Source organism: Convolutriloba macropyga, chromosome 15 (genome assembly GCF_964194025.1).
Source record: "Convolutriloba macropyga chromosome 15, txConMacr16.3, whole genome shotgun sequence".
Classification (NCBI taxonomy): Eukaryota; Metazoa; Xenacoelomorpha; order Acoela; family Convolutidae; genus Convolutriloba; species Convolutriloba macropyga.
The window spans coordinates 35,807,075-35,824,280 of record NC_134482.1 but is presented as its reverse complement, the minus strand read 5'-3'; the positions used below and the strand labels follow the sequence as shown (position 1 = coordinate 35,824,280).

The 17,206-nt window shown below is 36.2% G+C and overlaps 2 protein-coding genes across 3 annotated transcripts in view; one reads left to right on the top strand and one right to left on the bottom strand.

The window, feature by feature from the left end:
* The window catches only part of LOC142353881 (multidrug resistance-associated protein 1-like), a 653,144-nt gene that overhangs the window by 496,110 nt on the left and 139,828 nt on the right, over positions 1-17,206 (bottom strand).
* LOC142354710 (mediator of RNA polymerase II transcription subunit 14-like) overlaps positions 1-17,206 on the top strand; it is a 51,108-nt gene that overhangs the window by 15,893 nt on the left and 18,009 nt on the right. For both annotated transcript variants that reach the window (XM_075407082.1, XM_075407081.1), the window contains exons 11-18: positions 2,684-3,278; positions 3,716-3,914; positions 6,278-6,417; positions 10,128-10,465; positions 11,039-11,219; positions 12,829-13,554; positions 13,743-13,944; positions 14,554-14,729. In XM_075407082.1, the coding sequence (XP_075263197.1) occupies positions 2,684-3,278; positions 3,716-3,914; positions 6,278-6,417; positions 10,128-10,465; positions 11,039-11,219; positions 12,829-13,554; positions 13,743-13,944; positions 14,554-14,729 (2,557 nt within the window). The remainder of the gene's footprint in view (positions 1-2,683; positions 3,279-3,715; positions 3,915-6,277; positions 6,418-10,127; positions 10,466-11,038; positions 11,220-12,828; positions 13,555-13,742; positions 13,945-14,553; positions 14,730-17,206) is intronic.

The following is a 17,206-nucleotide window of genomic DNA, read 5'->3' as shown; positions in this document are numbered from 1 at the left end:
ACTATATCTGCTAAGCGCAAATTTGAAAGAATTTTAGCTAATTTTGTCATCTTGTCTTTTGTGGACCCCCATAAAGTTTTTGTATCCCTTGTTTGCAGTATTCGGATTTTTCAAATGTCTGCAGTTTTCGGATTTTTCTTCAAAGCGAAATTTTTTTAAGTTAAAGATTTGAGAGTTAATTTTAACTAATTAAATTATATTAAAGCAAACTGATTGAAACTATGTCGAATTGGGGATCATCTCTGTTTATATTTGATGTTGTACAAAATCTTTTCTATAAGCCGCCAAGCAACAGCTTGGGCTATTATTGCCTTCTCTTTGTTTTTTCTTTCGTCGTCCAGATTTTAATTACGACTATATGACGTCAAAATCACTTCAAGTCTGCCTTTTGCTAAATAATTCATGCAATTGCAAACGAAATGCGTGCACGACGTTAGTTTTCATTCTTAGTCGAGCTATTTTTCTTTTTTACAATTCAAAGAATTTGAATTATATTAGGGCGCTGTGTTTTTTTTAAGATGTGTTCACACATTTTTTCAATGACTTCGTTCTTTCAAAACGGGAAAAACAGGTAAAGCCCAGCGGGCATTAAGTTTCATTAGAGGACCAAAGTGGACGTTAGTAGTCCTTCAAGTGCTTAGAGTGGTGCAGTTGCTGGGATGGCCTCAATTTAAGGTTAAAAGGTCATTTGTAGGAGTTTCTGGGCTCAAAATTGTGCAAAATTTTTTCGTTTTTTGTTTTTTATTTTTTTTGTTTGATTGGTCTTCGGTTGAAGTTTTTAGAAGTTGATGAAGGCTTTTGTGAGACAAAACTACTCGTTATGACTATTTTATGAGCTACATTTTTTGGTACTACAAACACAAACACACAAAATGATACTAATTTTTGCAATTTTTCGAAAATTTTTTGTCAATTTTTGAGTTTTTTCAGCGTCAGGGGCCAGGGAATCTTCTTTAAGGTTTGATAATAGCGCACTGCATATTTTGTAGTAACAATGGATTGGTTTTCAACATTTTAATGTCTAGATTTTTAGCCTTTTTTGATAAAATCTGCAATATTTTTAAGGTTTTCTAAAGTTCTTGTCAATTTTTTATGTTTGTCCATTCTAAAGTGCCAGAAAACTTATTCCCAGGTCTGATGAAAAATTGCTGCATGGTTATTTGCTTCAATGGATTTGTTTTCAACAATTTAACTTTTCGAAATTTATCAAATTTTTTGAAAAAATTTGCAATTCTAATTTTCAAAACATCTTTTTTTCAGGTTTTCTTGCCTCAGTAGCCGTGTGAACTTATCCAGGGTTTGACAGTACTTTATTAAATGGTTGCTAGGGGCGATTGAACGGCTTTAACATTTAATAGAACGAATTTATTTTTAAATTTTTTCTTAAATTTATTCCCTATCGATCTTTCAGCTACATTTCATTAAAATTTGCCATTTCACTTTTTTGGTTAATTTTTCTGGATCGGTTTCATAAACATATTTTTGAAATAATTCTTTTTAAATGATCAAAATTTGCCTTAGCGGTAAAAGCTCCAAGAGTTTAAGCAAAAAGTAAATGTTTGTTTTCTTTGTTTGATTGTTTTAGTTTCTCAAGTTTTTGAGATGATTTTTTTTGTTTTGGCTGGCATTGTTCAATTGACTTGCTGGTCAGGTAGAGTACTTTTAAGTTTTTCATTCAATTCTCTGAATTGTATTTCAGGACTTGTCCTGCTATGTTTTTTCATTCGAGTGATTTAATTTTTGGTCACACGTGACTTACCTCACTCTCAAATTGACCCTTTTACTTCAATTTCAGGCGATAAGGTCAAGTGAGTGAATGTCACTCTAATTGAAGGTCATTTAAAAGCGGCTAATAGAAGCAGTAGCAAATGATACAGATTCTTAATCAGTATATAACATCTCAGACTTTCATGAAAAAAGAAATTTCTTAGTCTGTTTTTTTTACTATGATTTCGAGACTGCAGATTGAAGGTTTTGGGGCTATTTTCTGGCAGTCTGCCAGCTATGTTTACTATTTCGTCTGTTAGTAGATGCTATAATTCTTGCTGAGAAGAGCAATTATTGGCCTTCCCTTGAATTTTTTGTCAAATTTTTCTGATAATTATATTTCGTAACGCTCATTTCAATTCTGCTTCAGTCTTTTTATTAATTGCTCTCGAACACAGTTTGAGGCAGTTACTGTAAATGTGTGTGTCTTTTTATGCGATTTTTTTGCTTGACCGTTTTTACGCTTTTACTCTGGAACCTTTTTTGATTTCTTGTGCAACTTTTTCACGTTTGAGGTCTTCATTTTTGAGCGATCTAAGTTGCTTTCCTTCTGAAACAAAATTTATTGCTAACATGAAAGAGATTTTGAACGGAAAAGATGCAATGTTTTTGTAGCTTAGTAGTTGAGGTGTTGGATGGGACTCGTTTTTCTCGATTTTTCTTCTTTGAGACTTTGATATTTGGAGGTTTTGTTTCTTAACAGTTTTCGTTGTCATTTAAAGTCCACCATGTTTCTTTGTACACCAGAAAACCATTGTACAGGCGTAGACCTTCATTTCCGATATTAGCAGACGTCTGTTTCTTTATGTAGGCAAAGTTATTTCCCCTTCGAGTGGTTGCCGACTATGCCAATCCGAAAAGGCGCAAATTAATATTTATTTTGCATAAATGTTTCATTTCACCTGTTTTGTTTCAGTCGCTAACTTACTCCTCGCTACCCGAAACCAAAATCTTCCTGCAGATCGAAAACAATGCCAAATATTTCGTTATTATATGCATCGAATCAAAAATGGGCTTTATTCAGCCCTCCTACTATCTCTTGCAACTGTTCGGACCCAAACCTGGACCTAATTGGACTCCGGGAGGTGCTCAAAATAATGCCAAAAATGAAACCAGTTTCACTATTACAGTGGCCTCCTTGTTGCCATTGGCACCTGAAAAATGCTCAATGCTACAAAAGACAAATTTTCCCTCAAACAGAAAAGAATCAGAAGATTTTGAATGTCTGCATCAACCTGTGAAGTCTAAAAAACGTGATAATGCTGAAAAACACAATTTTAGCACAGTTTCTAGTTCATCGGAGTCGAGAAGTTGTGACCAATCGGAGACGAAAGAATCGTCGTTAACATTGCCCGGCTTGCGCGATGTCGTCTCGAGCTGTTATCTGCGGTTCCTCGCTAACCATGTTAAAGATGCTATCAAAATTTGTATCCCTGGAGCTCATTTTTTCTCGACATTATCAAGTGGAGCGCCTTGTGTTATAATAACAAAGATGCCCGATTATAGCTTAGGTTAGTGAACATGCTTTCTGTTTTCCTAGTACTTTCTAATTTTCCTAATATTGTATTAAATGTTTTAGTCGTTGCGAAGTAAATAGCTGTCTTTTCCTGAGTTGTTTCTGTGCTCCATCAAAAGTTTGTTTCAATGCTTCTTTGATAACCATCCAATGCGTTTAATAATAGCTCAAACTGAAGGGAGAGATTCTTGACTTTTTCTTGATTCTTTGGATTTATATTGTACCCAAAAAATAAACAATGTCGGTTGTTTATATTTTTAGAACAACTGTTTCAACTTGACACTAGCGAATCATTTTCAGGTTTAGTGCTGAAATTAGTCATCACACCATAGAACCCCAGGTTTGACTTTTATACAGAAATTAATTCTGCAAGCGGTTAAAACCCAATATAGCTTCTTCATGATATTCATGAGTTATCTCTTTTGTCTTCAGGATCGGTGAGTCAGCATTCCCAAGCAGAGTTCAAAAAGTGCATCAAGTCCATTGAGATCAGGCCGAGGGTGAATCGCAACTTCAGAAGTGTACTTGGTGTGACCTTCGTAACAAGTTGTCCCTATTCAGGTCACATGAAGAGTGCAAGGAGTGGTAGCTGTCGACTAACACATTTGGAGAGCTTTCTGGAAATTAACCGGTAAAGAGTCCTTCTTTGACAGTTTTTTTCAGAAAGGGATGAATTGACTGTTCATTAAGTTTTCTTTGCTTGTTAGGATACATTTATTATAGATGCGAAGCTGTAAGCTGAGCGGAGCTATATTGCGGTGCTCTTGGTTTTCGCGAGTGGAAGAGGAGTAGTTGTTTTCCTTAAGTTTTTTTTTACCGGAAGTACTATTTGTTCAGGCGGCGTTTTGACCTAATAGTGAACGTGTGTAAAATTGCCGTGTGAACTAACTTTTTCTGAGCGAGAGAAGTTTTTTGTTCATGCGCTGCGTTCAGTGAATGACTGTTTGACTTTGAAAAGAGTTTTTGAGAGATTGGCGCATGTAGATGACAGTTTTAGCAGTGTTTTTTTCGTCCATTTGCGCCAATTTTTTTTAAAATTGTAACTTGGTTTGATCGATGCCGCATGAATATGCAACCATCTGAAATCGATACCACAATGTTTCTGAGTGGTTAATAATGCATTTCTTGTGCAAAATTGGCCCATGTATCCATTTTTTTGTAAATTTTTGGCTTTTTCATTAATTTCTTCATTTTCGGCTTTTTGTGCGAACTTTTTTAAACGATATTAGTAATTATGGCAACGTCTTTTTGATAATTGGCGATAATTTTTGAATGGATGCCTGTTTTTTGACGTGATTTGTTTTTGCTTTATAAAATTGTACACATAATCCGATTTTGGCGGTTTTTGTCAAAGTTAGCCAAGTTGTATGTTTGTAATTTGAGTTGATTTAGTACAAAGTGTTTTTGGTAGCAGCATCGGTGTTTTTGGTTTCGTTTTGTTGCTAATTGATTTGTTTTTGGCGATAACTTGTGAAAACATTTTTCAAATTGTTTTTTTTTCGCAAAAGAGCTGTTTTCACTTCTTACTGCGACAGTAAGATGGCTATGTAATGTTCTTAAACCTCGATTGCTTAATAACAATAAATCCATGTTTTTTAACCTCAATTTTGTTTTTTAATCAGATTTTACTTCTTTGATTTTTCATATATTGCGAATTAGTTTTTTTTTTAATCTTCTTCATAATGAATGTATTCTCCACATTCTAGCACATTCTCTCTAGCATTCTCCTAACATAGCTCCTCCTATAGTCTTATTCCTTTATTCTTAATCTAAATGATCGTTTTGAACTAATAATTTTTGTCTTTTTCCTTTCAATTTTTTAAAGTTTTTTGTTTTCAATTGATTTTATTATTTAACATAATATGGCACTGAGGTTTTGCTAGCAGCTGTCTCAAATTGTGCAAAATCGCATTCTTGTGGCAAAAAAACATCGTTGTTATTTAGATCCGTTGTAGACAAAAGTTTTGGTAAAATGAATGTATTTTTGCGGGAAAATTTTCACGCTTTTTCAGTTTCTATGAAAAATCTCGTCTTTCTATTGTTTCAGCTCTGATCTAAGCGGATTGTTAATCTGCTTTAAGCCAAGTTTTATAGTTACTCGTCATTTGGTGTTCAGTGGACTACTTTTACGTGCTTTGAGTTCTGAGATCTGACGAAAAGTTCCAGAAATATATGCAGACATCTGAACATTTTCGTTTCCAATCTTTGTTAATTGCTCTCAAACGACGTTTGAGGCAATGATTGTACACGTGTTGGTCTTTTTTATGCAAAATTTTTGCTGGACCGTTTTTGCTCTTTTGTTCTAGAATACTCTTTTGACTTTTTCACGCTTCACTTCTTCATTTTTGAGTGATCTCAATTGCTCTCCTTGTTTGTTGCTAATCTAAAAGCAATTTTGGACGGTTGAGGATCAAAGCCGTGGTTAAGATGGCGGACTGCTATCCTTATCAGGTGGGAATTTTTGCACCCATGACAAATTTCTCTGCCGCACACATTAATTAAATTGCCCGGTCGTTTGAGAGCAATTCATCCAACGTTAGTCGGTTTATGTTTATCCTCATACGGTTTTGACTGATTGAGTTTCCGATCTAGTCTTAAAAAATTTGCTATAGCTTATTTTTAGCCACAACGATGATACTTTAAGATTTATGAAATAATTATTATTGGATGAGTAGCGTTCTCATCAAAACTCATATGACCACAGGAATATCACTGAGTTTGAACTTTCTATACCACGCAAAGATTTGCACAAGTTACCTTGTTTGGTCTAGAAATAAATGTAATATTCTGAAAAAACTGTTTCCATGTGATAATCTGATTCGTAGTAGTTTTGATAAGTAGTAGATGAACGATTTCGTGGTGATCGCTCTTTTTCGTTTGCTTGAAAAAACTAACAATTTGAAGCTGTTCTCAATTCACTTAATTCTAGAACAAATTATTGTAAAAGCAGATGAAGGTACATATTGTAAATTTTCCACTCAAGTGTTTGTTCAGGTGGCATTCAATCAGCTATTTTGGAGTCCCAGTGAACAAGATTGTAATACAGTGGAAGTACATGCTGAAGCTGTTCGACGAATTCACAACTGTCAGGAACTACATCGAAGGATTCTCCAAGGGCTTCAATGCAGACAAACGTAAGCGTGAACTTCTCAAAGTGTAGTGAAAATTGTGACAATAGCATAGCGTTATTCTACTTTTTTTAAATTATTTAAGATATTTTTTGATCATGCGGTTTGTTGGCCCAATATGTTAAATAATTTATACAGTCACGAAGCCATAGCAAATCTATTCTCTAGCTGATCGAGTTTTTCTCAAGACTTAATGAGGAGTATTGGTTCTCTACTGTTGTTACGCCTCGTTGGGGAGTGATCAAGAAGTGGAACTAAAAAGTCAGTGATTTTACGCCGGCGAAATTTCGCCAGTTTTTGTTACGTTGATCACCTATGTAAGGTTACTATAGGACTTACTAAACCATTGTAATGTTAATGAAGGTCCACTTTGTAATGAAGGCTATTAATTATACCGGTTTTCGACTGAAATGGAAATCAATTTGCTTTGTAGCAATTACGTGTCCTATCGGTCTTTTTATGCGGTTTTCTGTATTACCATCTTTTTGTTTTCCAAATTAATTTTGTGGCATTTTATCTTGAGAAATGGTATAAGCTGCTAAAACCGGAGGGCATAAAATTTTTGAGCAGTTCATCAAGAGTCTTGCTAGTCTCTGTTTGATTCCGCTTGCAGAAATTCTTTTAAGTAAATTCTAGCGGGGCTAGAAGTGACATGCACTTGTTTGTTTGTTTTTGTCATCAGTATTTTGGTTACGGCGTATTACGGCACGCTCACTTGTCAGCTTTCTTTTTTCCAATAAATTATTGTTCGGGTCTTTCCCATTATAGCCCCCCACCTTATGGTATTTTCACCTTGATTGGGGGGTAAATGTAATCTGACCACTAAGCTAGGGGCTATAATGGGTAAGACTCTATTGTTCTTAGACAATGCAGTTTTGATCTAAACGCAGCTTTGGGATTTTAGGTTGAGCAGACGGCTCGAATCTTTTCTTTTCGTAATTTTTAATAGCCGCACAGCGATAGCTGGGGCTATTATTGGCCTTCTCTTGGTTTTCTACAATTCAAAGAATTTGAAGTGTATTGGGGCGCTGTTTTTTTCAGATATGTTCACACATTTTCATGATTTCTGTAGTCAAATCGGGGTAGTGATTTTGGTAACACCGAAACAGGAAATGGAGCGAAAAAGCGAGCAGTTTTGCAGCGGGAAATCTTTCACACTAATTTTTAAGTAGAGTGAGGAAAGGGTGTTTGAACAGAAATTCGCTTTCTTGCTAATGTTTATTTTTGTTCAAATGCGGCAATTTCACTGTGATTTTTACGGTTTCTTCGATTTTTTGGATGGGATTTTTGTTCTAAATGGTTTTTCCAATCCATTCATAGTCCCTTCTAGGTCTAGTTTTCTGTTTAACCAATGAAATTATTTGAATTGTACGCCAGCACTTGTCCTGCTATTTCGTCGGCAAGATTTTCGATAAGACCAAATGACGTTACAACTAGTTCAAATCTGCTTTTTGTTCATTCGTTCATGTAATTTCAACCGAAGTGCGTGCGTGACATCATTTTTTCGTTCTAAGTGGAGCGAATTTTTTTGTTCATTCGACGCGTGATTAAATTTTTGGTCACTCGTGACTTACCTCACTCTCAAAAATGACATCCTCACTTTGAAATTGACTTCCAATTACTTTAATTCAAAGAAATAAGTTCAGGTGAATGTGTGTCACTCTAAATGAAGGTTGTTTGCGAGAAGCTAATAGAGGTAGCAATAACTTATACAGAGTATTAATCAAAGTATAACATATTAGCCTTCAAAGAAAAGACTATTTTTTTTGTTTTTTTAGAATGCAGATCTGCGAAGCTTTTTCGGCTATATCAATGAGAGCAGCTAATAGAGGTAGAAATAATTTATATAGATTATTAATCAAAATATAACATATTAGCTTTGAAAGAAAAGACTAATTTATCTTTTGTTACTGTTTTGCTGTCAAAATATAACTATTTTTACTGTCAAAATATAGCAGATTTTTAATCAAAATATAACATTTTAGCCTTCCAAGAAAAGACTGATTTGTCTTTTTTACTGTTTTTTTAGAATGTAGATCTGCAAAGCTATAACGAATGTTTTAATGAGAGATATGATCGGATTGAATTATGATCGGATTTTTTAAAGCCATTTTCCTATCTATTGATAGTTCATTCTAGGCCTAGTTTGTTGTTTGAACCAAATTTCCATTTCTCGCTAGTGGTTTTTTTTGTTCACATGCGGCATTTTGACATTGATTTTGTCTTTTTAATAGCCGCCCTCATCTTCTCAGCCGGCTATTATTGCGCTCGTATTTTTTTTTTTACTTCGTCAAACGTTTTTTCGCTTTACCATTTTGCCGCTTTTTCGACATTTTGCGTGAAATCTTTTTGACTTCTCTAGGCTAGTTTCTCTCTTCTCTCATTCTGCTAAAAGTGAATTTGAACATCAGTTGCTAAGCAAAGCAGTTCAAAATGAACAGAGTCAGTATAAAAAATTGAAGTCAGAAATAGAAACGGGATAAACCCATAAAGCCCAATTTTAGATGCCCGCTATTTGAACGTCGTTCCTATAAGTCTTAGTTACCACCTTTAATGCTTATTGGTGTTGATAGTAGCCCCTGTAGCCTCTCTCTCTAAGAAACAGAAGTATGTTCAACTACGAAATGCCATCAAAATAAATCGGACTTAAAAAATATTTTTGTACAAAAATCTTTTTTTTTTTCAATATATTCTATTCGTTCAATCCCAATCATGCTTATTGGAATCAACGGCGGCTATTTTCCGGCAATCTGCCGGGTATGTTATTTTTATTTTTTTGTTTCGAAATGGTTTTCTCAATTTACTCATAGTCCGTTCTAGTTCTAGTATTTTGTTTAGTCAGTGAAAATTCTTTGAATTGTACGTCAGGAGTTGTTCTGCTATGTTTTTTTCGTCGAATAAAAAGCTGTCGCTTTACCTTAGTTCACATATTGTTTAACATTTTGCGTGAAATCTTTTTGACTTCTCTAGGCTAGTTTCACTCTTCTCTCATTCTGCTAAAAGTGTCTTTAAACAGTTGTTGCTCGGCAATGCAATTCAAAATGAACAGAGTCAGTATCAAAAAAGAAATCAGAAATAGAAACGGGATAAATCCATAAAGCCCAATTTAAGATGCTAGTTACTCGAACTTTGTTCTTAGTTACCATATCTAATGCTTATTGGTATTGATACTAGCCCCTGTTTGGTCTCACTACGAAACAGGAGTATGCTCGGCTCCAAAATGACATCAAAATAGTTCGCACTTTAAAATTGTTTGGGTACAAAAATAATTGTTTTCATGTCTTCAATCCCAATATTGGTTATGGGAATCAACGGTGGCTATCTGCCGGGTATGTTTTTTAGGTACCGTTCTGCCTGGATGTATTTTTCTGGGCTTTTTCTAGTTGCTAAGAGGAGTAATAATCTCATCGGTAATTGTATTTTGCGCTTAAGGATTGTCGGTTTAGGAAGTGAATATTTGGACCGACTCCATTCATGAACTTTTTCGAGAAAGTTGATAGAATTCCGGTGATATGACAATTTGTGCGCCCCTTTTTTGTTATGGCGCTGAAAATGTTCAACACAGTTATTCCTGGTGGTTTGAACTGAACTGAACTCTCTTGAGCCTAGGTTTTGGCTAATTTTAATGATAAGTTTTTAGATCACTTTCTCAAATTTTGAATTTGGATATACAGTTTAATGGTCGGTATCCCTGTTAAAATTGGGGTGTGTTTCAGCGTGGCTGGAAATTGTATCGTACGACATGGAAAAATTGGTCCTGGCCTATGGACCCAAACAAAGATTTACGCTAACATTAACAGCTAATTTTTTGGAAAAGGGTTGCTTAAACAGTCCCCCTTGCCCTGACATGCCAAAGTCCAAGGTTCAGCTTGGAACGAGGCATTTTGCGTCATCATCTGATACTAATGAAGTAACGAATCCTTACATTGGAGCGAATTTTGAAATTTTGGCAACTCATGAGTACTGGAAACCTGAAGTACAGTTACTGGACTTGTTATACTCCATGCACGTGACATGTCGACCTATGAGTTTGATTTGCAACCTCGACAGACAGGTTAGTTTTTTCATTCTGTTGCAACTATTTTTTTTGGTTTTGTTGGTTTTGTTGTTTCATCGGTTTTGTTTCGGTTTTGTTGTTTCATCTATACTTAATGGAGTTCAACCATAGCTTGCAGCTATCAAAAACAGTTAACGTTGAAGCTGTGCTTATTTTTGAGTGCATATCTGAGATATAAGCTCGGTTCGGATACGTATTGATTCGTCAGGTAAGGTACTGTTATTGTAGGCAATATGAGAAGTGTGAGCTATGCGATACGAAAATGCTAATTTGAAAAGTTTGGTAATACGTTTGTCACTTTCCTCATGAGGTTTTTGTACTCATAATGTACGCATATTTTGATCTTGAACGAAGCTTAATTTATACCATCTTTGTAAAGCAGACAATCGATTTGATAAATTTGGGTCAAGATGACAAGATTTGGATCTTTCCCGTTATAGCCCCCCCCCTCAGCGCTTAGTGGTCATATAACCTATAGCTCCCTCCATCGTGGTAATCATCGTGGTAATTATACGATAATGGGGGCGGAATGTAAAGATTTGATTTGTGCAATGATTAGAATTGTTTTAGATAAAAGTTGGAATATCAGTGAGTGGCAACAAACCGAGTGACTTTGGCCACTCTTCAATCTCGATTGTGACACACAGCTTCACCAAATTGACACTGTTTTACCGAATCACATTATCAGTGGATATTGAGTTCTTCAAAGACCACGTACTCTTGTCTGATGGAGCACTTAGTAGATTTTCAGGTATGTTTAAAGGCTCAAAATGACTTCGAAAGACTTTTGCAAGACCATGCACAAAATTCCTGCTCGACTTTAAGTAAGATGCTGCACCGTTTAATTTGCCCAAGCTAGTCGATTTTATTTTAATAGCCGCAAAGCGATTGCTGGGGCTATTATTGGCCTTATCTTGGTTTTTTTTTACAATTCAAAGAATTTGAATTGCATTGGGGCGCTGTCTATTTTTTTTAAGATCTGTTCCCGCATTTTCATTTTTGTAGTCAAATTTGGGTAGTGATTTTGATCACGTCGAAACAGGAAATGGAGCGAAAAAGCGAGTGGTTTTTGCGGCGTGAAAATTTTTTTTCTCTAAATTTGAAGTAGAGTGAGAAAACGGTGTTTGAACGGTGTTTTTGTGCGCATGTGGCAATTTCACTCTGATTTTCACTGTTTTTTCAATTTTTTGTATCGGATTTTCTTCTAAGTGGTTTTTTCGATCCATTAATCGTTCATTCTAGGCCTAGTTTTTTCTTTGAACCAAATATCTTTTTCTCGCCTTTGGTTTTTTGTTCACATGCGGCAGTTTGACATTGATTTTCTATTTTTTTAAAACTTTTTCAATGATTTTTTAACAATTGGTTTTCCTAATTCACTCATAGTCAGTTCTTGGTCTAATTGTTTGTCTAGTCAATGAAATTTCTTTCAATTGTACGTCAGGACTTGTCCTGCTTTGTTTTTTTATTTCGTCGTCGCGATTTTTGTTACAACCATATGACGTCACAACTACATAAAATCTGCTTTTTGTTCATTCGTTCATGCAATTTCAACTGAAGTGCGTGCGTGACGTCACTTTTCGTTCTTAGTGGAGCGAGTTTTTTGTTCATTTGCGTGATTAAATTTTTGGTCACACTTGTCTTACCTCACTCACAAAAATGACTTCCTCACTGTGAAATTGACTTTCCTATAGTTTATTTCGAAGATATAAGGTCAAATGGGTGTGTGTCACTCTAAATGAAAGTTATTTGAGAGCAGCTAATAGAGGCAGCAAAAATTTATACAGATTTTTAATCAAAATATAACATATCAGCCTTCAATGAAAAGACGAGTTTTTTGTCTATCTTTTTTACTGTTTTTTTTTGAGACGGCAGATCAACGAAGCTATTGCGGCTATTTTCTGGCAATCTGCCAGCTGTGTTGATTATTTGGCATCTACGGCTATGCAGATCTATAGCATACTTTGCCGAATGTCGGTTCTTCTTCAATCCATTGCCTAATTTTTAATGTTGATATAGGTCAAGCGAATAAATGTTAGACGGTGTCACCTTTCTATTTATAATTTTGTAGGAAACTATTACAACCGAACATCGGATAATTGAACGAAAGCATTGAGGTAAATTAGAATCGGGTAAAATGGCAGGTTGGGTAAAATGGAGTTGGGTAAATTGTCATGTAATCTTGTATGACCTAAGCTTCCTCAAAACTTCTCTGCCATTAGCTGCAGAAGTGATTTTCTCAAAAATGCTTTAAGTCGCTTAAAGAGCTTTTGAATGTATGATATAACAATTCATTAGTTTCTTTGTATTTTGACTATCAATTCAAGTTCTATTTTAAATACAGTTCTGCACACTTTTTTCAGAGGAAGCGCCGAAAGCACCAACTTTGAAGATGAATACAAATTACCCATTTGCACCCCAAAGTCTTGAAAACTTTCATTGGTTTGTGTCCAAAGTTCTGGCCAAGAAACAGCCTCAAACAACCAATGCGAGCAATTCTTTCAGTCAGTCGATGGTTGCCATGGGCAACGAAACAATGTCACCAGATCCATTTCATGCTTTGAGTGTGGAAACCCCAACATCTATGGCAATGTCGTCAATAGTCAATCACGAGTTTCCAACTTTTAACGACATGGCAACGACACCTGTTGCGATGCCCACAGTTGTGCCTAGTGACGAGCACGATAGCAGTCTGAACTCGAACGCCATGACACCAAATTTAACGGTTCCCTTGCCAAGTACAAAAGCACAGTATGAAACTCCGGATCTGGACTGCAAACTTGACGAATCGATGGACTGCTCATTTCTAGACCTGAATTCTACAAGCTCCAACGGTGAAAACAGGCTACCTAACAGTTGTTTCAGCGTGTCTTATAAAAGTTTCCTGAAATTGGTTGAAAAACGAGTCCAGTATCAAGATGCAAATAAAACCAGGCTAAGTGCTCTGGAATTGTATCTGGCGTGGACATTTGTGAAAAACGATCTGATGAATTTGATTGAGAATGTAATTAGTTCTGAGAACCATTCACTGAAACTGATGGGACCTAATGGATTGGTTACGGTTCTGGGAATACGAGACGACTTCATGGGTGAGTACTTGATTTCCCCCAGGTTGATCACCTTAGAGGAAACTTTGAAAACTTACTAAGACTTGTACGGTGCCGTTTAAGGCCGTAATAAGTATTGTATTGCACCGTAGACAGATGATATAATTACCAATTAACTGAAGTACTTGAAATAAGTTTGCCTATGTCTATAAATAAGAGCTTCTTAACAGGTATCTACATGCATTTCCAACCGCAACAGCAGCAACAACCTGATCTGAATGGATCCAATTCCTCAGATGACATAACAGTGATTGAAGATCAGTCGACTCAGTCCACTGCTGCCACTGTTTCAAAGGGGCCTCTTCTATCCGAAGCTGATCAGACTTTCCTCAAGTCCTATTTCCAGTATCAAATTGCAGTCCTCCCTTTCAGGTAATCTGGATGAAATGAACAACTGAAATGTCTAAAGCTGTTCCCTTTCCGCGGTAGAATATAATCATCATCAACTGAAAATTTGGAAAAGATCCAAATTTTAGCATGTTTTCGGTTTGTGCCCCCCGTACGTTATGCCCCCCCCCCCCCCCCCCCCCCCAGTACGTTATGCCCCCACCCCCAAGTTACAGAGCACGTGCCATTACATAGTAAATCATCATTTAGAAATATGGCACGTGCGTCTGGGGTGCAAATAATATGCGCCCACTAAGCTGGGGGGGGGGGGAACAAACGAAAAAGATCCTAAAATTTTTACGTTATTGATTTTTCGTCTTAATAGGCCATGTAATTAGTATGAAGAGCTCACATTGAATTGTTCGTACAGGTTAATGACGACAACAATTTATGGCAAGTATCTCTCTTGGGCATACTGTATTTCTCGATTATAGTCCTCCGCTTACTGGGCTTGAGAATACGCCGTTTTACCTCAAATATACCCTAATCATAATGGGGACTTTAATTTTGTGGGGTCAAAAATGCAAAAGACCCCAATTTTGGAAAGGAAGCAGATACGGATTGCATTGTTAGTTACCAATATGCGTGTTTAAGGGCTCCTTTATTTCTCGCTTGGTGCAACTTTCTGCTGCTTCCCTCGGCTGTGGTGGCGGATTTTGTCTCAATCCTCCAGTTCGAGACCAACCCGGTCCCTGATCACCAGTGGTTCTTGAAGGTCACTTGGGCATTTCCAATGCAACAGATTAGCAATGTGGCAACTTCTAAAATTGGTTAGTGAGGTTTTTTTATAGCTGCAAAGCTGTAAGCTGAGCGTAGCTATATTGCGGTGCTCTTGGTTTTTTTACAATTCAAAGAATTTGAATTGTATTGAGGCGCTGTCTTTTTTTAAGATCTGTTCACACATTTTCATGATTTTTCAAGTCAAATTGGAGTAGTGATTTTGGTCACGCCGAAACAGGAAGTGGAGGGAAAAAGCGAGTGGTTTTGCGGCGTGAAATTGTTTGTGCTCTTATTGGTTTTTTGTTCACATGCGGCAATTTCACTTTGATTTTTACTGTTTTTTTTTATTTTTTCGATTGGATTTTTTTCTAAACTGTTTTTCAAATCCATTCGTACTCCGTTCTAGGTCTAGTTTTCTGGTTAGTCAATGAAAATTCTTTGAATTGTACGTCAGGACTTGTCCTGCTATGTTTTTAATAGCCGCCCTCATCTTCTCAGCCGGCTATTATAGCGCTCCTATTTTTTTTTACTTCGTCGAATAAAAAAATGTTTCGCTTTACCTCATTTTGCCGCCTTTTCAACATTTTGCGTGAAATCTTTTTGACTTCTCTAGGCTAGTTTCTCTCTTCTCTCATTCTGCTAAAAGTGATTTTGAACATCAGTTGCTCAGCAAAGCAATTCAAAATGAACAGAGTCAGTATAAAAAATTGAAGTCAGAAGTAGAAACGGGATAAACCCATAAAGCCCAATTTTAGATGCCCGCTAATTGAACGTCGTTCCTATAAGTCTTAGTTACCATCTCTAATGCTTATTGGTATTGATAGTAGCCCCTGTAGCCTCTCTCTAAAACAGAAGTATGTTCAACCACGAAATGCCATCAAAATAAATCGGACTTAAAAAAATGTTTTTGCACAAAAATCTTTTTTTTTCAATATCTTCCTTTATTTCAATCCCAATCATGCTTATTGGAATCAACGGCGGCTATTTTCCGGCAATCTGCCGGGTATGTTTTTGTTTCGTCGTCTGACGCTCTTTTTTCGTTTTACATTTGTTCACACAGCAAAGCTGAAAAAGTCAAATTTTCTGAATGACTTCTTCCTCGCACTAACGGCAATTGCGCGGGTGACGTCATTTCTCACTCGATTTAACAAAAGTTTCTAGGTTATTTGCATGATTAGATTTTGATCATACGTGACTTACCACACTCAATAAAATGACTTTTGCACTTTAAAACTTTAGTTTAATTTGAATTTGTTTAAGGTCAAAGGAACTCATTTGTGCAGTAAAGGTCCCTAATAAGAGGCTTCTGCGGAATGAATTTTAACAAGCTTTATGGATTTATGGCTGAATATTTTTTACCTAGTTTTTTGAGCGGCGTCGATTTTTCAATTTAGATCTGTATCTGTTTCTATCTCTATTATATGGCACGCAGGTCTATTCTTTCGCAGCTATTCCGGCAATCTGCCGGCTATGTTCACTGAAATTGGAATCTTTCGGTCGACGGCAAAGGTTCTTTCTATTCCTCGCGGGTGAACTCTTCGCTTTACATTTTCGCACCTCGCAAACTTCAAAATTGCAGCTCTTTTCATGCAGCTATTTCACTGCTCTTTTAGATTAAGCGGTGCATCAGGTTGTCAAAGATCATTAGAGCGGTTGCAGCTGGTATTGATTAAGCTGAATAGCCTTTAATTTAGAAGCTGATTGCAGTCCAATAACTGACAGTGCACATACAATAAGAACATCTTCGACATTTAGAAGAAATTCTCCCCTTTTCTATCTCTTCCTTTTTCGTTCCCGATGTGCTTAACGGGGTCAACGGTGGCTATTTTTCGGCATGTTGCCGGCTATGTTTGGAATTTAGGGCGTTTCATTTGTTTAAAAAATGGGTGTATGTGGAAACTTCATACTGATAATTCTTGCATTGAACGCTCGTATTTTTAATGAAATTTTGCGTGTGCTAAACCTATTTTGGTGGTTTTGGTTCATTTTTTTGTTTCTTGTTTTTTAATTAACCGCGAAGCTATAGCGGCTATTATTGGGGACATCGTGGTTTCTTTTAGCTCGTCGTCTCCATTGATTATTCTTGCGACCTAACTTCTTGAAATTGACTTTTTTAATTTCAGTGACTTCTACTGCTTTTCAGTTAAATTTTGTGTGCGTGACACCGTTTGCTCTGCTTTTATCCGATTGCATGACTTACCTCTCTCTAAAAAATGACTTCTGAAATCACTTAATGATTTTAAGTTTTATGAAAATTTTTTAGTTAAAGATCAATAGTGTGCATCTAAGTACTGCCAAACGTATATGCCCTAATTCTTGACAATTAGAGTCTTGAGTTTTTGATTTTGAATGTAAATTTTGAGAAAGCACTTAGGGCTTTTTCCTTACAGAGCTTATGTGTCTCATAAATTAACAGTCCGAATCTAACTAAAAACTGTAGTCGTCTATTAAAGGACTGTCTATCTGTGGTCAATCTGTCTATCTGATTTCTTTAGTTGTTTCAATTCATGGAAGGCCAGAAGCGTCT